Genomic DNA, 22,861 nt, shown 5'->3' with positions numbered 1-22,861 from the left:
ATGAAAGATGTGTACAAGCATTTCTAACAAAACACACTGGACTAAAACTGAATCTAGGGATTTGGACTGCATTGTTTGTTATAAATCCATTGCATGGTTAGTCAAGACTAAATAGGAATTTTGTGTTCTTAATCTTTTTACTTCACCTTCATGGCACTTGTCTTTCCTGCTCCAGGCGGATAGCTTAAATATGCGAATGAAGACGCATGTTGATAGGTGTGTCAGCCACATGCGAGCTGCATCGATGGACTGACAACTGGAATTAAAGTATCGTGAGAGACCTGTTATAATTTCGAATGGCTCCAGCGGCACAATGTCACTTGCCAGCTGGTCTGTGCAGCGCTGCATGAAGTTAAGAACAAGGGGCCCCCCTAGTGGTGTGGGGCCCTACGCAGCTCGCGTAGCTTGTGTATAGGGCGGATCGGCTCTGTACAATATGTATCTCAGATGGCTTGAGGGGAAGTCAAGGGGTAATTTAGATTTTTTGACAAACTATCCCTTTAATTTTATTAAGCGCTTTTCTTAATTTTGCATTGTATTTGTGCAGGCGGTGTAGAAGACAACATAAGTTTATAATATAATACAGACCGTATGGTATTTGGACATTTTGCAAAATACAAAGTACATTTATTTTTAAATGTAACTCTTTCCCCGCCATTGACAAGTTATCTCGTCAATTAAGAGAAATTCCCTGCTAATGATGCTTTCCTGATAAGTTTTTACGGTAATCTGTTATTCCGCTATAATCCACAAGATAGCACTTTTACCAAATTTATAAAAAAAACTGATGCAAAATAAGTTAAAGGGTACACATACATCTGCCTTCAAAAATCATTCAAATGACGATTGATGGCATTTAATTAGACGAGATGTTTTACAAACATGTTTTTAAATGTGCCTTGATGACTTCAGTTTTTGACATGGCAAACAGAAAACAACTTTAAGAAGAATATAAAAATGACAATTTTTTGACAACTATGCTAATTGCATTATGGTCTTTTGCTGTTGTAATTAACCTTGGGTTATATCGGCCTAATTCTGTTGGTAGTATAGTTGTAAATTGATGAATCATTCAATCAACCACAAAGCAAAGAAGTTTACGTTCTACCTGCAGAATTTAATAATAGTATAGAAAACAGCTAATTAAATTAAAATCGAACATTGCATCCAGGGCCGAAGAAATGCAGGTGCCATAGAAATTACACATCAGCTTGGCACAGTACTTCGAATAGTCCACAATGAGACCCGTGAGACCTACCAGACACCAAGCCACAGTCACAAGGAATAGTCATTACCGGCAAAATCGCACTTGGTTATCTCACCGCTCTGACAGGGAGCAGGCTATACTCACAGGGATCAGTTAAGTGCAGGATCCCAACAGGCCCTGGTGGCAGACGGGACTCCGCAGACATTGAAATGATGCATGAAGGATTATATGGCCGCCAAACAACACGTCCAGTGATGGGTTAGACATATCAGCCTCCCACTCTGAGCAGGGACAATGTTTTCACCCTCACTACTGCCATTGAGAGGAGCTGGCCTGATGTGAAGCCACCTTAGGTATAATGGCCCCTTATTGGTTTTGCTCTCTTGTACTGCACTTTCTCAAGACAAGTGGAATGTACAAGATAAACCCTGAATGATAATTAATGCATTATGTGATTGTCTAAGACTGTCTGCTTGAAGCTAGCAAATATTTAACCCAGAAATGAAACTTCTCACATCATTTACTCATCATGCTTGTGGAACACAAAAGGAAAACTTGTGAAGAATGTACAGGATGTTATGCTAAAAATGCAGTTGTTTAGATTCATGGTTTGGTAAAATAACACAAACTTAATTGTTGGGTTACGTCAAAATTCATATTTGACCCAACTATGGATAGAAACAACCCAACGTTTTTTGAGAAAATCCAAAAGTGGGGACAGACACAAAGGCACCACCATAAAAGCATAAAAAGCAAAGATGCACTGATGTATCGTCTGCCGATATTTAACATAAGAAATGTTTATATATCAAACAGTTATATATGAAACAGTATGAAAATGTTACATCATCGTTATAGTGACCACAGTTATTAATATTATCATGGTTTGGTGAACAATTTCTAGAAATGTAATAAAAAGTACTGGTGCAAACCAAATGTAAAAATTGATTTTACATGTAAGTGCACCTTCGTTCGCATAAACATCAAATAAATAACATCAATCATGGCACATTTGGGGTCATGAGATACAGTGATGTGAAAAAGGGTTGGCCGCCCTACAGATTTCTTATGTTATTGCATATTTGTCACACTTTAATGTTTCAGATCATCAAACAAATTTAAATATTAGTCAAAGATAACACAAGTAAACAAAACATGCAGTTTTTAAATTAAACTTTTTATTATTAAGGGAAAACAAAAAAAAAAAACTACATGGGCCTCGTTTGAAAAAAGTGTTTGCAACCGGTCCTGATTACTGCCACACTTTACTTCCCAATCAGGAAATCGATTAAATAGGACATGCCTGATAAAGTGAATTAGACCAAAAGATCATCAAAAGCTAGCCAGCATGCCGTGATGCCAAAACGCTCTTTGTTTTCCAAAAAGGAAGGGCACTTTGAGGCTGTATCGCCCACCCCTAGTGTGTGTCCCATTACGTCTGGTGTAAAAGTAACACCGCATTTTAGAAAAAAAAAACATCAAAATAGTCTTTTTTGCTGCTTCAGGACCTGGAAGACTTGCTGTGATAAATAGAACCATTTATCTACCAAAAAATCCTGAAGGAGAATGTCCAGGCATCACTTCATAACCTCAAGCTGAAGTGAACTTGGGTTCTGCAACATGACAATGATCCAAAACACACCAGAAAGTCCACATCTGAATGGCTGAAGAAAAACAAAATGAAGACTTTGGAGTGGCCTAGTCAAAGTCCTGACCTCAATGCTATTGAGATGCTGTGGCATGAACTTAAAAAGGCGGTTCATGCTCGAAAACCCTCCAATGTGGCTGAATTACAACAATTCTGCAAAGAGGAGTGGACCAAAATCCCTTCACAGCGCTGTAACAGACTCGTTGCAAGTTATCGCAAGCACTTGATTGCAGTTGTTACTGCTAAGGGTCGCCCAACCAGTTATTAGGTTTAGGAGGTAAGCACTTTATCACACAGGTCCATGTGGGTTTGGATTTTGTTTTCCTTTCATAATAAAAACCTTCATTTAAATGTTGTGTTCACTTGTGTTATCTTTTACTATATTTAAATCTGAAGCATTAGTGTGACAAATATGCAAAACATAAGAATTCTGGAGGAGGGCCAACACTTTTCACACCACTGTAAATGTTCATCTAGTTCAGATAAAACTGCGAGTAAATCAGATTTTCATATAAACACAGGAAAATCTGCAAGTCATCTGAGTAATGTTGTGAGAAATCGGGTGTACTTCATGACCCAGGAGTAAGCTGCACAACACCTGCGCTCACAACATAGTAGAAAGGAGATTTAAACTCGTATGATCACATCATTTAAAGGGAAATATATAGAAAAGATGAACCTTCAACATTTGTCGGTACTGTACAACAAATTTTTTTTTTTCAAATTTAAATTTAGTCAATGAAGCACTGTCATCACAATCACATGGAAGCGGACGTGAATGAACGTGTTTGTCTTAGTTTAGTGCAATTTAAAAATAATCATTTTAACTGAACCAACAAGTAAATATTGATTGAATTTTTATTTTTGGATGAGCTGTCCCTTTAAACTTACTTGACAAGCTGTCCATCACGAATGTTTCTTGACATTATGGTATAAGTATCTGAGTCAGAGCTGAAAGGTCAATTCTCCTCCACAGTAAAGGTTCTACAGTACTCAGCCATTGTGTCATTTCCTCAACCTTTCTGAAGCTGTCCCCTATAAAGATGAAGTATGCGTGACGATAAAAGAAAAGAAAGGGGAAATCTAGAGAGCGCCTGGGTAGTGGGGGAGATGAGATGCCCTTGATACGGAAATAGACCTTTTTAAAAATAATAATAAACTGGTTAAAGATATTTATCATGCAGTGAGCCGTTGGAAAATATTACGATGGGTTCTGATTTGTTTATCATCGTCATCATCTATTAGAAACTGTTTTCAATTATTTCCCACATTAGGTACACTGCAGGTTTTATGAGGAATTTGGACTTGAAAGACCCCATTAAATCCTTTCGATAATTTCCTATTTAAACAAACAGATATGATAAGACATATCAAATTATTTTAAGTTATTTTTGTAAATTTAACTCTTTCCCCACCAGCGTTTAAAAAAAGTTGCCAGCCAGCACCAGCATTTTTCATGATTTTCACTCAATTTAAAGGCGGGGTGCACGATTTTTGAGAAATGCTTTAAAGGCGGGTCGAGTACCAAAACACACTTGTAGCCAATCAGCAGTAAGGGGCGTTTCTACTAACCAACATCGTTGTCTGGGTTGCGTATGTGTGGGGCGGGTCAATCAAAAGAAAGTCCAGATTCTACTGGGGTAGGGGCGTGTTTGTTTAGGTGATTTCAAATGTCAACATTAGCTTCCAAAAATCGTGCACCCCTCCTTTAATGCCTTTCAGAAAATGTTCTTTTTTTAAATATATAAACATACAATATATCAAATGAAAGAACAGACCCTTTCAAATAAAGAGTTTCATCGTACCTTCATTAGTTCTCTTTTTATCACCTCTCAAATATGGGTAGATTTCTACAAAAACATCAATTTGTTTTGCAAAAAGCTGAGAGAATTCCATTTTTATGAAGTTCTTTTGATAGAGATCAGACGCAGAGCAATCCGCAAATCTTACACGGACCTGGTGGATAATAGCGGTATTACAGAATCAACTGACAAGTTAACTCATCAATGGCGGGGAAAGAGTTAAAGACCCTGTGAACCGGATCGCAATCCACTTCCATATTGTGATCTATTTCTGAGTGAAACTGAATATTGCACGAAATAAACATTGGGCGTGGTTTGTTTTTTTCCACTGTGATTTGATTGGATATAGAAAAGTAAGCTTTTCGTTAAGTAATGAAATTCACAGCAGACTGACAGAGGGGGCGGGGTTAACAGATGCGTTTATGAGGGCACATAATATAAAACAACAACTTAAATTATAAATTGTTTATAATAAACACTGCAATATTACATTAAAATGTAAGATTTATTTATTTCATAGGTATTTTAATTAATATAATAAAACTGAAGATATCAGAAATCACCCTTCAGTGATGAGTTCTGAATTATTTAACAAGGATAAAATTACTCTCATTTTTATATTGAAAATCGAAGGACCACAATGTACACAGATCCCATAAAACTTTAATTTTGATTCAGTAATTTCAATAATAAAAATTAATTATTTGTCAACCTTGTGTCATTGCAAGCCTTCAAGCTATCATTTGTCTGTGAACAAACTGTCCTTTTTGAAAAGCCAATTGATATGATTCACAAATTAGATTCACAGTTTGGACTTAATTTTTAATTGTCCTTTTGGGATAAAAAGCAGCAAACTTATGTTTTATTACTAAAATTGAATAGTATGCAGAACCCTTTACCTATGCACTGTACATGCAGTACTAAGTGTAGTTCTGACATTTAACATCGTGCTAATTCCAGCCTGTATTTCATTCTATCATCACTGCACTATAATCATAATCAGGCGGTTATTCTTCTTTTACTCTATGCTGTGCCTCCAAATGTGAAACATGCTCCTGCCCACCATGTGCCGTGTTCTCGAGAGCCGAAGGCCCCGTGTGTGCCCACTGGGCCAAATGCCTGCTCAAGCCATGACATGATCCTAATCGACACAAGCACACGGGAGGGCTCCAGCCAAAGGGCCGAGAGCCAGTCACGGAACACAATGACCGCCTCTCCCATTCCAACATCTCGGAACTCCTTACGAAACAATGCGTGGCCAGACAAAACCAAGCGCTCGATATCAATCCACAGCTGTGCTTTTGTTTCTCTCCCCTTCCATACGAGAAACACAGACACCTACGCCGTCGGCCTTCGCCGCCCTTTGCGACAGAGAGAGCTTGTTTATCACACCGAAGCATATTGCCGACGTCCTCGCACGGCGAGGGGAGAAAGAGAGAGAGGGAGGAATGGAGGCGAACGGAGAGGCTGTGAGAAAGGGAGAGGTATAAAGCAAGAGAGAAACAACGCATTGGAAAGCACATAATGAAAGGGACAGAGGCTAATTAAGGGAGGCCGGATTAATTAGGCTTTCAGTTTGCCTCCCTTCTACCACTGCCAGTACCAACCTCCATTCCCTCATAAACATACTGCATTGTTGATCCACACATTTCGTAACTTTGGTCTTTGGGATGTTGGCATAATAGCAGTGTAATTCAGCTGTTTTAGAGCATCGCAGGTATGTCACTGTATCTTATTTGGTAACGCTTTGTACTATCGTGTATCTGCAATCTCACAGGCTAGCGATACAATGAACCAAAAACGACATAATGTCATTACATTATCTTCATTTGGGACACTTTAAAGGAACACGCCACCTTTTTGGGACTTTAGCTTATTCACCGTATCCCCCAGAGTTAGATAAGTCCATACTAGGGGTGGGCGATATGACCAAAATCTTCTATCACGATAGGATTAATTTTATATCATGATAACGATATGTATCACGGTAGAGTTTTTTATGTTTTAATAAGGTTTAAATCTTTAATACCATAGAAATGTTCATAATTCTCACAAAAAACATATACAAGCATAGAAAGAAGATAAAAACAAACAAAACTCAAGCTCTCTGAAGATACACAGTCAATAAGAATGATAATAAATAATTATGCATGTATGTATAGGCCTATATATATTTTTATTTAAGGTAGAAAAGTGATTTAATCAGGAGCAGTGAGAGATTTTTTTCTCAATGCTGTTTGATTAACACGAGTGACAGACAGGAGCAAAATTAGGTAACTTCCCCTTTAAGACCAAAGTCCGGATCCAATACACTGTTACACATGCGCTTTCTCTTTTAGCTGTTTACTTTCTCTTAAGACCTTACTGGTCGTGTTTATGATGATGCTTGCAAAGACGGGAATTTTGACGCATATGTGTATTTAAGGCCAATAAAGCGGGAAAAATGCTCACGAGCTTAATAAGCAGAGGTCGCGCGACTTGCGCGCTCCTCACAGACAGAAAGAGCAGCGGTTGCGCGACTTGTCCGCTCCTGACACACAGAAAGAACGCACGCATACAGATCTGTTGTCTGTGTTTCAATGGCTTAAAATAACTTGTTTTAAAACTGCAGTGCTTAAATACGTGTACAAACGTTACGTTTTCGCGACCACACGCACAGGAGCGTGACGTGGGCACGTAACCTCGATAGAAACGATAGTCCAAAATCTCCACCGGTTGACAAATTTCTACCGGTTAATTTTGTCTACCGGTTTATCGCCCACCCCTAGTCCATACATACCTTTTTCATCTCTGTGCGTGCCATTACTCTGTCTGACGCACCCACTGTTTGCCTAGCTTAGCACAAAGACTGGAAGTTAATGGCTCCAGCTAGCATACCTCTCCCAATATGTGACAAAATAATGCCAACATTTTCCTATTTATATGTTGTGATTTGTATAGGCACACAGTGTACAGATACTGAAGCGACCAAAACATTAAATTTAAGGCCCCCAAAAAAATGTATGATCACATTCGTCTAATCTTTCATAACGATCCGCTAGCTGCCTGTCCCATAAGCAGGCTGTCAAAAAAACGCGTCTCTGTAGGCAGCCTGAGCTCTGAGATCTGCACACAACCTTTCACCAACCACTCGAAACCAAAATAAAGTTTTCCAACCAATCACCGACAGGGGGTGGCTGTTGTAAGGTAGAAAAAGTTTTTATTAATAAAGCAACAGAAACTAATCATTAGATTAATCGTCCAATTAGTCGTTAGATTAGTCGACTAATCGGAAAAATAGTCGCCTGATTAATCGTTTAATAAATAGTCGTTTACCCCAGCTCTAACAGATACTGTAACAAGGTCACATGAGACACGGCCATCTTTTAACCGTATACATACTGGGAACTTTTCTCAGAAGGCGAAGCCCTAATATATGTCATTAGTTATATTTAGGGATGCACTGATACCACTTTTTTGGAATACGAGTACGAGTACTTGCATTTCAGTACTTGCCGATACCGATACCGAGTACTTAATAAAAAACATGATTTAAATTTACAGGTAAAAGCTTTAGTCATATAATTTAACAAAAAAAAAACAAAGGACTAGTTTTCCAGTTTGTTGTAAACTCTGCCTCTTTGGACAACACGAGGCATTAACCCCTTACACGCCGCTCAAACATAGACATTTCTCAGACCGTGGTATCGATTCCAGGTATCGGGGGACTTTTAACGAGTACTTTAGAAAATGTGGTATCGAGGCCGATGCCAGTATCGGTGCATCCCTAGTTATATTAATTGAGCGGCATATCGTAAATTCATTTGAAAGTTCATTTGAAGGGATGCTGTGAACCACCTGCGTGTATTGAGAGATGTACCACAGTTTGAGAACCACTACTTCAGATTTCACAATAACATTGTAAATTAACCATTAGCAAAAAACATGATGTTTGCTCAAGTCTAGAGCATTCTCAGAGCGCTGAAGGCGCATGAGAGTAAAAAGGTCAAACATGGATGAGCCATCAAATTACCCCGGTTCCTTGCTTTCTTTTCGGCCAAGGACACTTCTTCTCTGCTCAGACTGTCATTTGGGCAAGCCTCTCAAACATCAACATCTATGTTTCATATAGCCCCCCGCTCAATCTAATTAAGCATCAGATCTCTTCAACTCTGTTTTCCATAACAGTGAGATAGAACAAGCCATCCGGGATGTAAAACAACAATCCCAAATAACTCACCACCCCTCCAAAAAAACACTCTTGTGCCGTAATTGCCCGAACACGCTTGAGGGGCCACTTTTGTCGCGAGAGCTCTCGTTGGTTATGTACCTCCCCCCTGTTCAACAGAGCAAATGTTGAGGACTCTTCACTATGCAGGATCCTTGGCCAAAAACGACAGGGACTGATGGGCATAAATATTTATCAGGGTGCCAAAGCTTTGCCAACCTGAAGATGGGAGGACGAAAGCAAAGCGGTGGGGAAAAGTGCATTGCCATCAAGGCCTGCTGTCAGAAATTCATTTTGATGGGGGAGGTTGAAATGCCCTTGTGCCACGCTTCAGGCCTAAGTTTATGGTAATCCCAATAAATTACAATTCGCTCCGCAGACGATAAAAATCATGAATGGTGCTAAATTAAATGGGGTGTGGGCATCAGGTTAGAGAAGATATTTGTCCTTTTATGCTTGTTTTGTTTGTTCCTCTACTTGGAGGACCTCCAACATTACACAATCTAAATGTGTCCCTAACCAGACACACCTGAGTCAACTCATCAGCTTGTTTGTAGAGCTCCAAGACCTGAAACAGGTGTCAGCAAAGAGAGACATCCAAAATGCATACTTTTTGGGAATCCTCCAGAAACAGGATTGAAAACCACTAGGAAACACAGTTTGTTATTTTTTATCTTTTAGGGCATGGCACTTGTTCAAACTTCAGCGTCATTGTAAATTGAAGCATGTGGCATTTCTGGATGCTTAAAGTGAATGTTATTATTTAAAGTTCAAATACATTCTCATCCCAGTTTAATGAGCTGAGTCAACTGTATGCAAGAAATGTGCAGGCTGAAATCCCCAAAATGTGCAAACACATTGAATATTGCTGTGTGAATGCCAAATTGACTTGACACATCACCAATTGAGTTTCAGGCGGTCTGGTAACCAACGGAGAGCAATTTGTAAGAAATTTCTGCAATTGCATTTGGTGTTGCAGAAATTACAATAATGAGCATGATTATTTTTTGGGGTTACTGAGTACCTAATTTTGTGTGTTTGTTTTTCCATGTCCGAATTTACTCTCTATAGTTTTTAAATTATGAACCCATTCTGAACCGCTAACCAGATTTGTAGCACAAACGTTAATCTCCGACAGGCATCTTTGTCTGTTGGGAGGATTAGGCCATTTTCATTATTCGGAGGGGTCAACGGTACTGTTCAACACCATTTGTTAACTAAAATTTGTTGAGTCTAATGATGATTAATGCCCTTGTTGTAGGCCTTCCGCTGTTGTACTAAAGCAAAGTTCGGTTTTTTACAAAAGCAATTAGAGCAATTTAAAATCCACAAAACGCATCACGGCCTGTGACAGGTTAAGCTTTTAATGCAAATGTGACGGCTACATAATGTACAATACGCCAAAATGTGATGCCGCTGGCCTAATTGCTCACAACTAAAAAGAATTAATATTGTATAAGGTGCCTCAAAAACATGCCTGATGATTTCAGCGCCTCTGATGGGTCTGGCTGTGTGAGATGCCCTTATAACTTTTCATTTATTGCGAGCAGGAGATTTATGAGCTCACAGTGGTAAATGCAAAGGTTCGTTCTTACTATGCATTATAATAATTCATGTCTCCATCAAATATGCCTTTTTATATTGGATGCAATATTAAATTTACTAAAATAAATAAATAAATGAAAGGCACATTAAGTTGGTCTATCACAGCTTCACAATTAAGTGATAGAAGAAATTAATTAAATTTCACTATTTTGGTTTGAGCAATTGTTCGACCTGTCCTTGAATCCTGTGTGCGCTTCTAAATACCGTGCATTCTAAAATAACCTATTACACGGCTCGTTGGAATGCTTGATTCTTATTGGCCAGTCGTGACATTGGAAAGTTTGTTATTCTGAGATAACAGCCCATCAAAGCTAATAACACACAGTAACCCGGATGCTGCAAAGCATTTTGACAGCTACAGTTTAATATTACACAAAAATTTAATATAAATATATATTTGAATAACACATATGACATTATAAACCAAACAGTGTGTTCCTGACATTTGAAAGTCTTGTCTTATATCTTAAACCAGAAAGGAAACAAACTGTTTCAATCAAACATTTTTCCTGAGAATACAAAACTACATGTGGATACAAAACACAAGGTGCCTCATAATGCCATGGAAGAACCATTTTTAGCTGAATGGTTCCACAAAGAACCTTTAACATAAAGTACCTTTCTGTTTCACAAAGTGTCTTGCTCCCCTAGAGTTAAACATTTGATTTTTACAGTTTTGGAATCCATTCATCTGATCTCTGGGTCTGGTGGTACCACTTTTAGCATAGCTTAGCATAATCCATTGAATCTGATTAGACCATTAGCATCACATCCAAAAATAACCAAAGAGTTTCGATATGTTTCCTATTTAAAACTTGACTCTTCTGTAGTTACATTGTGTACTAAAACCGACAGAAAATGTAAAGTTGTGATTTTCTTGGCAGATATAGCTAGGAGCTATACTCTCATTCCAGCGTTATAATCAAGGACTTTGCTGGCGTACCATGGCTGCAGCAGGCGCAATGATATTACGTAGTGCCCAAAAAAAGTCCCCTGCTATTGAAAGTTAAAAAGGGGATTATTTTCGGACGCTGCGTAAGATCGGAGATCGGCTGAATGGATTCCAAAATGGTAAAAATCAAATGTTTAACTCTAGGGGAAAATGAGCATATTTTAAAAAAGTGGAATCTCCCTTTAATAAAAAAAGGTTCTTTAGATTAAAAAAATGTAAAAACGTTTGACTAATTGGTCCCCTGTGGAACCAAAAATGGCATATATGTGAAAAACCTTTTAATGCATTTACATTTATGCATTAGAAAGGTGCTTTTCTGAAAAAATATTTTTTTTTTAGTATGTATGGGTTTTCCCTGAACCCACAACCTTTGTGCTGCTAACACAATGCTGTGCCAATTGAGCTACATGAGCACTGTCTGCATTTAAATGCTGGTCAAAAAATATTTTCAAGTAGATATTTTGTGTAAATTAATTCTCAAATTAGCACTTTTACCATCCTGTTAATTTTCTTGCCATTGTATAAACAAGCTATAATTAATTACCTTAACGCTTGCTGTTGTATAACAACACTTGAATTTGTTACAACTTAAAGTACAAAAGACACGATGAATATAAAAAGACCTGGAGACTGTATAATCCATTATATAAGTTTCTCATCTGTTCTCTTATAATGCAAAAAAAATCCTAGTGGCGGAGAACAGAAAAAAAGCTCATCACCTAAATAACTGGATTCAAGGAGCAGCTCATCCTCAGTCGAGCCTTTATTGGCGTCGTCGATAAAGACCCTTTGCCGCTCCAAATCGATAGAAGAAGACATTAGATCTTGGCAATATATTTTACGATGAAAGATGTCCAAATGGTATGTCAGTTTAACAGTGAACCGCTCTCAAGGTGAGGTCGCGGGACAATCTCTCTTAGCAGTCTCTTCCACACCTACATTCTGTTTGTGACTCGCAACAGAGGCGATGTAAGGCATCAGCAGAACACTGGTTTTTGAGACAGGAGCAATCTGAACTGTGTGTTCGAATCTAGTCTGTTGGCGTGATGTGAAAAGCCCGTAAATCAGGTGCGCGAGCGGAATACAAAATCACCGGAGAGAGAATAGAACTCATCAATCACGGGTGACGTGCGCTTTGCTGCACGGGAGTGAAGCCAAACCACATTAGTGTTGATGCAGCAATGCTGTGGTGTGGAGGACAGCGGGGGGAGAAGGAGGCAAACAATTCAGAATTATAGATTATTAATGGAAAATATTACTGAAGCAGGTCAACTAACAGTAGGCGATCCCTGATGGAAAATACAGCTCGTGTTGGTACTGTAGATGGTCATTGAATGGTTCAAGATGATCTACCAGATAAGATACACTGTAGAGTAACAACTAAGTACCAGGCGATCTGATTCTTTCGGAGCATGGTGGCTAGTTGGTAGGCATGTACAGTATTATAAATAATGTTATATACAATGTACAGTACGATAATGCTTTCATTTTGTAAAATCAATTGAAATTATTTTTAAAGCTTATAATCAATATACAAGTTTTACATCCTTTCTTGGAGAAGAAAGAATCAATCTTTCTGTCTCGCCAATCTTTGTGCTAACTGCTTCGACCTAAAACTTTCAAATATTGCTGATATTCCAGATACTCTTTTATCTTATCTGGTTGAAGACTTGCTGGAACCATCTTAAAATCTTCTAAACCACGGAAATTAGAGATTAAAGTATATATTGGCCAGTAATGACTATCGGTCGATAGAAGCAAAGGGGGGCCTCAGCAGATTTTCAAGGGGGCCTCAAGATGACTTAAAATGATAAAAATTGGACAAAACAAGAATTTAATATAAGCTAAAACAAGCAAAAATCAAGATGTTTCCTTTTTTGCCATTTTATTAGGGAATATACACCTGTCTAGTCATTCCAAGCTCTAGTTAATATAATCTGGAAAAAATGTGTGATGTGGTGAATGAGTGAGTAGGGGGGGCTCCAAATATTGTTGTGGGCAACTATGGGGCTGTTTACACTTGGTATTAAGATGTGTTTTCATCGATCGGATCACAAGTGGTCGAAAGAGACACATAACGTTTACACCTGGTGTTTAAATCCGTCTCTTTTGTCCACTTTCGACCGCTTCTGTCCTGAATACTGTGAAGGGGTGGTCTGTGAGACGGTGAGCGAGTCTCTCTGCTGTCATTCAAACGCGAGCGGGAGTAATGATGAGTTTATATGGACGCAAACTAATATTATGTCGGAGTCCGCTGCTTGTTTAGCAAGGAAAAATACTGCACAGAGTTTTGTACGTGTATATGTTAAAGCTTTCTCTGAATTTTAAGCGCAATTGATGAAATAGGATTGCGCAACTTTCACACGCTTTCAAACCGAAACTACTGAGATCAGCCGCTTTAGTTTTATCAATGAAAGGCTAAAAATAGCGCTGTTCACTGTGTGTTCACGCCAGAAGTGAGAAAAGACGTAAAACTTGTGTTTAGTACCTCAGATTAGATAAATAGGCGGAGAGAAGGCAGTCGCGTGTGGCTGTTCGAACACATTCAACCACATGTGCGTTTATACTACAAAAGCGGGGTTTCGACTACCTCTGAATGTGATTGAAAGTGGTCGAAAGTGGACGCGTTCAAAAAGTTTTGAACACTGTTTACACCTGGCATTAACGTCGTCCACTTGTGATCCGATCGACGAAAATGCATGTTAATGCCAAGTGTAAACAGCCTCTAGGGGTCCTTGAAGTGAAAATGGTTGGGAACCACTGATTCACACTATCGGTAAAAACTATAAAAACAGCTGATAGTCATGGTCGATATATCAATCAAAAGAAAAAAGGAAAATGCAATGAATTGAACTCTGTGTATAGTAAATGTGAAGAAACATCCCTAATGTTCAATATTAATGGTCATTTCATCTAATTTCATTTTCAGAATTCAGTTAATGCAAGTTAATATCAACACCAAACTGGCTATTGGCTATTATTAGACTGAATGATTGGCTATCTGTGAATTTTTTTATATCAGTGCATGTCTAAGTCATATCATATCTATCACCATCTTCATCTGGATACATATTGCCAAGAGCTGTCATCACAAAATAGCAAAAGGTTGTTGGATATGGGACGTAGGGATTTACACGTAAGATGGGGGAAAAGTTGTGTTTCTTGACTTGGCCACAAAGGAAAACATGCCAGTCTCCCAGACTGTGATGTGCACCTCTGATCTCTTAAAAAACGTGGCACATCAGAGAGCGGACAGGGACCCGTGCGGAGAGGTCAGCATCCCTGTCAGAATGTCATTCTGTCTCTCTTTGTGCTCTCACCTCCTTTATTGTCTTCACTTCCTGTGAGTTGATTTGACTTACCTGTTTACCTGTCTAGCGTCATGCCGGCCTGTCTACCTGCCTTTCTTGTTTTCTCAAACCTGTCCTGTCTGCCACCAGCACATACGCCCCTATCACGGCTCTGCCAGAGGCACTGTCCTCCTCTAGTGACACCCTTCTGCACTACTGACAGCTTTCGCGCCCCTGGAGAATAAAACATAGCGGATACCCTTTGGGAGAACCGCGAATGCATGTAAATATAGCAAAGCGTACAAACCGCAGACAAGCCCGGCTCCATAAGGAGCGTCGATTGACCCCAGCTGTCAACATGCACGTGTGTCAGCAGAGCCTTGACTGATACACTGAGGAATCGGTGTTTTGTAAATTGCCACTGCAGAGTCTGTTGTAGAACGAAAGAGGGGGATCTAAAAATGTGGGGAGGATGATTCAAGTAGAGGAAGAGATAGAAAAACAGGAATAAAGCAAAACACAGAAGTAAAAAAAGGCTCTTGGAAATAGGGGTGTCATTAAAGACATTCTCATAGCCTCGGGAAGATCTTGAGGAAAATAGGAGAGAATCATCTTCGCTGCTTTTCACTCTAACTGAGCATGGATCAAACAATGCTTAAAGAACCAGTGAGTCAAAATTAGATGGATGTTAAGAAGGTTTTCCTCAGTAGCGGAATGTGTTTGAAGTTCCTCAAAGACAAAACCATTCCATTTTAGTCTTGGGAGTAGTTCAGCATACTGAACACTATGATAAGGATATCAAAGTTTTTGAGACAAGTCAATACTGCAATAAAAATGAAATCATATCAGTATTTTTACTGTATCTGAATATTTACTCAATTTGGTAACAATGCACTGTCTGACCTATGGCACCTTTCCAGCTCTTGCATATGTATTTGCTTGCTTGCTCCGGGACAAGCATTTATGATGATGTGACTTTGAACGAGCAAATGCACTTTTTTAGTTAAAATTTCTTTTTCAAAGGTAATAATGTTAACACAAAGAATGCAAATAGGCCGGAATGCAGTTTGTATGTGCTTCAAAATATCTGCTGTCCATTAGACAGCTTTTGTGTTTTTCCCTAATAACAAAATTTTGACTTGTTCTATTGATTATAATTTGTTTTTAGCAGTTGATTTTTTAGCAGTGGCAGTATACCTATTAAATAAAGGTGTATACTTGAGAGCATGCTAGTTTTTTGGTGTCAAGAGTCCTAAACATTCTCTGGGATTGGTCTTAACCACTTAACTACTTAGTAATCAACAGTGGACAAACATCTCTGAAATATCAGTTTCAGAATTTCCAAAGAATCACAATGACTTTGGTAAAAATAAAACAGAAGAAGATCTGACAAAGTCTGACAAAGCACACACACACTCTTAGAAAAAAAGTACAAGTAGGTACAAAACCTTTTTAAAAATCCACTTTTGTACCCAAGAGGACAGAGAGTGTACTGTAAACCCTAACACTTTCAGTTGCCTTGCAGGTAAAGGAAGGCATTTAAGGCATATCAATGTAGAAACACATCAATCCATACCACAGCCCAAAACAAAGGCTTATCTAAATCCTAAAATTGCATGTACTCATGTCAACAGTAGTGCTCTGAAAAGGCTATCACACAGCAAATGCAAAAAAAAATGCATTAGCAAGACTAATAGTAAGTTAATTAGCACCTCGTAAAGAGGTTAAACTAACCACATCCTGTGCCAAAAACATCTCCAAAACAAATCACTGCCAAAACCATATCCCTCCCACGCATAGACTTCTATCCAACAGATACAATGCCCTAAAAAGGGCATCAAAACAAGGCACATGCCAAATTTTCATAAAAACAAACAAAGCACGGAATAACTGTAGTGAAAGAAACACAGATGTGGGGTCATACCTCACACTCTCGGGAGCCAGAGATGGTGTATGTGCACGGTCCAGTACCATTGACCAGCACATCCGTCCCCTCCGAGTTATTAGGCTTGTAGTCCACATAGTACTCCTGCAATGGCGTGCTGAGCGTGCGTTCTGTCTCCCGTGACTTTTTTCGCCGTTTCCGAGCTGCAGCTGAGTTTTCCTGCAGCTGCTTAACGCTGCTTGGGTAACGCTTCCACGAGACGTAAATTACCAGGAGGATCATGGCAACTGACAAGAAGAGGGCAACGCTTCCCGCCACTATCTTGTGGAAGGAAACCGGCTCAAAATCTTGCTCGGGAGGTGGGACAGCAGGCTGAGAAGGTACTGAAGAGGTTGCATCTTTCAAGGACGTGCCTTGGCCCCTTCTGCTATCTCCAGATTTGAGGGTTGGGACAAAAGAGCTGGCTGGGGTTTGGGCAAATGCAACGAACGGAACAGATGGAACAATTGTTATCGATGGTGTAGCAGAGGAAATCCTGCAAACTCCACTGGCGTCAACGGCGTCCATAACCTTCTCACCTTGAACTTCTTTGGGTGACGCACATATCATATTAATTTCCTTGTTTCCATGGAAGGTTCTTAACCAGGCCACTAGGGGACACACAACTGCTCCACAGTCCCACATGTTTCCAGCAAAACTAATTGTGGTCAAAGAGGCCCAGGCATCCACAACCTCTTGCGACACATTGACAAGCTTGTTTGAATCTAGGTTAAGTGTCTGCAAGTTCGGAATGGCCCGGTACACCTCTGCATCTATCTCCTGCAAGTCGTTTCCCGAAAGGTCTAGTTTCTGCAACGACGTCCAGGTCCACGTGAGGCCTTCGCTCATGGTCCGAATGCGGTTCCATTGCAAGTAAAGCGCACGCAAATTATAGAAACGAGGAAAGTTGAAGAAGTTGATTTTGGAGAACTGGTTATGCTCGATATGCAGCTCGGTCAGCTTCGTCAGGCCCGACATTGAATTACGGGTGATGCTGCGCAGTCGATTGTACCCAAGGTCAAGGAACTCCAGATTACGGCAGTCCTGAAAAAGGCGAGACGGGAGGTTCTTTAGGGAGTTGGAGCGCATGTGCAAGCTGAGAAGCTTGCGCAGTCCCTGGAACTGGCCTGGCTGTAGAGCTTGCAGCTTGTTATAAGAGAGATCCAGGTTCCTCAAATTGGGTACCAGGTGAAACGTGGTGTTATGAAGCAGCGTGATCTTGTTGGAGCTCAATATCAGCTCTTTGAGCCTCCGTATCCCTTGGAAAGCGCGAGCATCCACGCTGGCAATGTAGTTGTGGTCCAGGTAAAGCCAAATGAGCTGGTTGAGGCCGACAAATTGGCCAGCTTTTAAGCTCGCCAAGCTGTTATATCGCAGGGAAAGGCCCTGACAGCCACCAGAGAGGTTCTTGGGAACATCACGAAATGCACTGGACTCACAGTATACGATCTTGCCATCGCATCGGCAGCTTCGGGGGCAAGGGCGATCACCGAAGCAGGGGGTGGCAGAGAACCATGCCTGCATTAGCAGTGGCACCATAAACCAGCGGTGCCTCATGGCAAAGCCTGGAATGGAGAAGAAAAGCAAAATTAGGTCACAACAATCTTTCTTAATATACAATAGCACCGCATGAATTCACCTGATAAGATTTAAAATGGGGGAACTGAAGGAGTATGTCCTAAAAATGAAAATGATCTTGTTTATCCACTCTACTGTTGTTTGCAAACTCTATACATTTTATTCTTTCATGAAATAGAAACGACCGCAAGGCTCAGTCAAATTCACTTTCATTTTAACAGAAAAAGGACCCAATTTTGTGATACACAGAAAAATGCAAGTCATTCGGTATAAAACAACCAGTGGGTGAGAAATCATTATGAAAGACATTTTTCTTTTCTGGGTAAACTTTCCCTTTAAATATGAATTAGTTATATGTTCAATATTTAATGTATACATTGAAAGTGAAAGAAATTAACTTGACTAATAAGATGTGAAATTCTGTAATTGTTCTATGATTATAAACCCTTGAAGTATTACATATGCACAGCAGTGTGATACTGCATGGTAAACAATTAACAATGGTGATTGTTGAAATCAATCCAGTCATGGCATGTTGTTTAATTCATCTTTCTGGCAATACATACTATCAGTACAAGCCGGTGCTACAATAAGCTTGGACATAAGCTCACTACAGCATGAAAGCAAGAGTCCTAAGGCCATCCTATTAGACCCTAATTATAATCTAAAGGATTGTCAATCAAACAAATCAGATGTTTGCATGGATGTTTAAGATCTTCCCTGCCACCATTTGTCCGTCTTTCCCTAATGCAAAAGAACTAGATGTTGTGCTAGTCGAAATGAAAAGGTGTGGGAGGTTGAAGCATTTCAGCAGTGAAACCTCAACCAAACAATGGCTCGTGCGGTCAGAGTTCTTGCTGTAATGCACATGCTCTTTGCTCAGAAGTCTGAACATTTTTCAGTAATAGGATTTTATCATTTGTGCTTGGTCTTTCTGGCCTTCACTACCACAACGGTAAAAGGGTTTCAGTTCAGCTGAGACAGAAACTTACCAATCACTTTTACAAAGCTGTCTAGAAATAACATTCTGAAATCAAAATCCTAAGGCATTATCTGTCTGTATCAGCGTAAGGAGTACGTAGGCAATGCACATTAATATTGTCATAACAAGAATTCGTACAGGTGGTTATGAAATCTCGCAGCAACCACTTTGCTCGAAGGCAAAATGATTTCAAAGCCATCCAAATAACATTTTCAAAAATGCCACATTCGGTGAAATCTAAAGCGTTACTCTCTGACACTGAAAATGAGATAATATTGTATTCACCAGGTATTTTTCACATTTAAAACCCTAAAATCAGTATAAAAACATGTGAATAGTCATGAACTTTAATAACGAACCTGCTGTTAAAATTATAATACAAAGTGGTCCTCAAAATGACTTAAAATTGCTTGAGAATTGCATTAGGTAATACAATACCAAAGCATATCAAATTTAACTTTTTTTCAAATTACTTTTACAGTATGCATAGATCAAACATACAGGGCTTATTTAGCATATATGTAGCATATCTGAAAATGTATTCATACTAGACCTATACAGTCTAATCATATTGTCCATACTACACCAATGACCAATAAACATGTAGCCTACATCATTCTGCAAAAGTCTTAGGCCGCCACCAGTTGTTTTTGCTAAATTTTAATGACCATCCATGTGTATTTTTCACTCTCTTTATTAAAATACAAAACAGAAAATACAGGAAACATGCACACGTTAACAAAAAGGCTTTTTCTGGCAAAAGTCAGTATTTAGTGTGACCTCTCTCCTACGCACTAGTACGCTCATCTTTTGAGGAGACTGAAATCCTGAAGTCATTAGATTAGTATTCGAAAATAAGATTTCATTAGGTTTAAGAGTGCCGTCAGGTGCCCGCTATTGGTCAAGTGTAAGAGGAGCTCACACGAAATATTTGTCACTTTGGCTTACTTGTATTCTGTTTTTAATACTGCATACACACTTCTTGTATTTTCTGGTTGTATTATAATAAAGAGACTGAATAAATATTATGGTCAATTAGCCACTGGAAAAAACAACAAATCTAATGGTGGCATGGAGGCCTATGTAGCCTGTCCATTACTGAATGTTGTACTTATGGTCACACTACAAAAAAAAAGGATGTTCCCAACAAGTTCATGCAGGTGTTTTAACATGCCGGTGCCATTCAAGTTCCAAAAACTCTGACAACCAAAAGTTTTTGAATGGAAGTGTATGTCTATTGTTTACATAAAATATTTTTTATGTTGCATCTTATACAATGATGTTTATACATTTTTAACTGTGGCTTGAGGTGGAAATCATTTTGTTTTGGAACACTGCATGCAATCGACAACGTTCATATTACGAGAGAGAGACAGAGAGAGAGAGAGAGAGAGAGAGAGAGAGAGAGAGAGAGAGATTCCAGTGACCTACGAGGTGCAAGGTGCAGTCACAATAAAGCAATTGCGTCATATCAGCCATATAATCAGCCTGAATAAGTTTAATGACATTTACTAATGAAACGATACTGATAAACTTAATGATCCAAGCAAACTCTAATGAAAACGAATTTGTTTCCAAACCTGGACTGCCGCTTTTCTTATTGTGGAGGCAACTGTATATTTTTGGTAAAATTGGTAAAGACGCTTACAAAATTTTGCGAGGTTTGTTTTATGTTTGCTGTGACGATCTTTCACTACAGTGCCGCAAAGCAGTGAGCATAGCTCATCGTTTTACGAGCTGTGAAAGGCCATCTCTAACGAATAACAATCAGAGCAGGTCGCATATCTGTCAAAGAGCCCCTGTAAAATGATTGAAAGCGCGTCTATTATCGAGTACTCTAATGCGGCCACGAGAAGGTCTGCAGTTTACAGTTAATCGGGGTGCGTTGTAAAATAATGGCTGTAGAAAGGGTGAGAGAATATTCAATTTACTATTTATTTCTTTAGCGCTTTTTTTTCCAATATTTTGCGTTGTTCAAAGCAGACGGGATACAATAAAATACATTACGAAACATATCATCTTAACATTTTGTTACACTATGCGTCCGTTAATAAATCAAGTTAGACGCTCGTGCAATAAACATTTTCTGTTCAAACATAAAATTCATTTTCCAGTGACACGGTGCCTGTATAACTCCACCGGTCCATACATTCAGCTGTGCGCACTTACGCACACACAATGCGCGCTCAGAAACGCGCACACAAGGTTGCACGTACAAATGTGATCTTTACATGTATTTAAAGGTGCGAATGTATAAAGACAATCAGCTCAGATTTATGCTACTGTCTACTACAGGTTTACAGTACGCAACCAACAGTGTGCCCCAAACTGTCAATGCACAGGATCTGAAAAGTTGCTTTGGCTCCAAAAATGTGGTCCGATTTGCATTCTGATGTCAATCAATCGATCTGGCGTCGGTCTGCTGCACTACTTAAAAGCAGGATGGAGAAGCCAACCGAATAAACGAATGCACGGATTTATTTGACTGTACATCACACATCACTCGTAGTGAACTGAAGCGAATGCAAGGTCAGATTAGAAGTAAATGCATGCAATTGCCATAAAGGCAAGATCATGTGCATCAAATAGAAAGAACATTACATGCATGCGTAGGATTATACTGTATGCCACCTATCCGCTGCGAATTTATATTTTACCTGCTTTGCCCTCAACTGTGCATAAATCTAAAACCATGCCACACAGAGAAACATAGTTTGTCTGTGCACTCGGTGGTCGTAAACTTACCCATCACCGCGTCTCAGTCAACTCCTGACCACAGGTTTTACAGCTTTCTACCGCCCGACACCCGAAGCGTCATGGCACGCGCTCTCTTCAGCTGGTTCGGTTCTTCCAAAGACGCGCGTTCCCGCTGGTAGTCCTTCACCGCAGAACAGGCGCGGGAAATCTTCCTCGTATCCGTTGATGCCAGTCTCTCCACACCGACCACTGTCCATGTCTCTCAATCCCCCTCAAAACAAATTCAGACACGTCGGGTTTTCATCACAAATATCCATTTGACACCAAAGATCCTAAAAATACTCGTTTAGTCACAAACAAGACACACGGTACCAAATCCAAGTTATCTACCGCGAGTCAAACTTGTGGAATTCCCAGCAATCCCGTTTCGCCTCATCGTATTCCATCATAGCACACTGCGCAAATTCTGTTTTCCCCAAAAGGATGTTGTTTACCGAAAACACATACATTAATGATTTTACATCAATCAAAATTGCGATGCACGTGAGCGCGCAATCCACTCCTTAAACAACACACTCATGGAATACAGTTTGGAATTGTTCTGTATTCCACTCCATCAGGAATGTTTCCCCTCGTCTGTACAGTTCCCGACAGTAGAGAGATGCAGCAGGGATGTGAGTGGTTAACCACGACTGCCTGTCGCACCATAACTTTGTCAGGCAGAATCGGAATGCCCTCTTCTGGCGAACTGACATCTCCAGCAACAATCTCTTCCCACTTCTCTTTCAGGCGATGTTTCCCATGGAAAATAAGTGCATTCACAAAAAGCTAGCTAAAAAGAGTTGCCAAGCAAGAAATTACAGGCTACTAATCACCCAAATATAAATGACACCTGGACTGTATTGATTGCTAAGCTTCCCATTTACTCTTTTTAAAAATAAATGAGTGGTTTAAATCTCTACAAAAACA

The 22,861-nt window shown here is 39.5% G+C and overlaps 1 protein-coding gene across 1 annotated transcript in view; it reads right to left on the bottom strand.

Moving 5' to 3' along the window:
• Positions 1-22,550, bottom strand: part of LOC135779677 (leucine-rich repeat transmembrane neuronal protein 4) — a 154,374-nt gene extending 131,824 nt beyond the window's left edge. Inside the window, exons 1-2 of the mRNA XM_065290480.2 lie at positions 21,941-22,550; positions 16,636-18,200 (exon numbers count right to left, since the gene is read on the bottom strand). Coding sequence (XP_065146552.1) covers positions 16,636-18,200; positions 21,941-21,944 — 1,569 coding nt within the window. The 5' untranslated portion in view covers positions 21,945-22,550. The remainder of the gene's footprint in view (positions 1-16,635; positions 18,201-21,940) is intronic.
• Between the last annotated feature and the right edge of the window lie 311 nt (positions 22,551-22,861).

Source organism: Paramisgurnus dabryanus, chromosome 10, assembly GCF_030506205.2.
Source record: "Paramisgurnus dabryanus chromosome 10, PD_genome_1.1, whole genome shotgun sequence".
Taxonomy (NCBI): Eukaryota; Metazoa; Chordata; class Actinopteri; order Cypriniformes; family Cobitidae; genus Paramisgurnus; species Paramisgurnus dabryanus.
The sequence above is the reverse complement of the archived record's forward strand: the minus strand, read 5'-3'. Positions and strand labels throughout refer to the sequence as shown.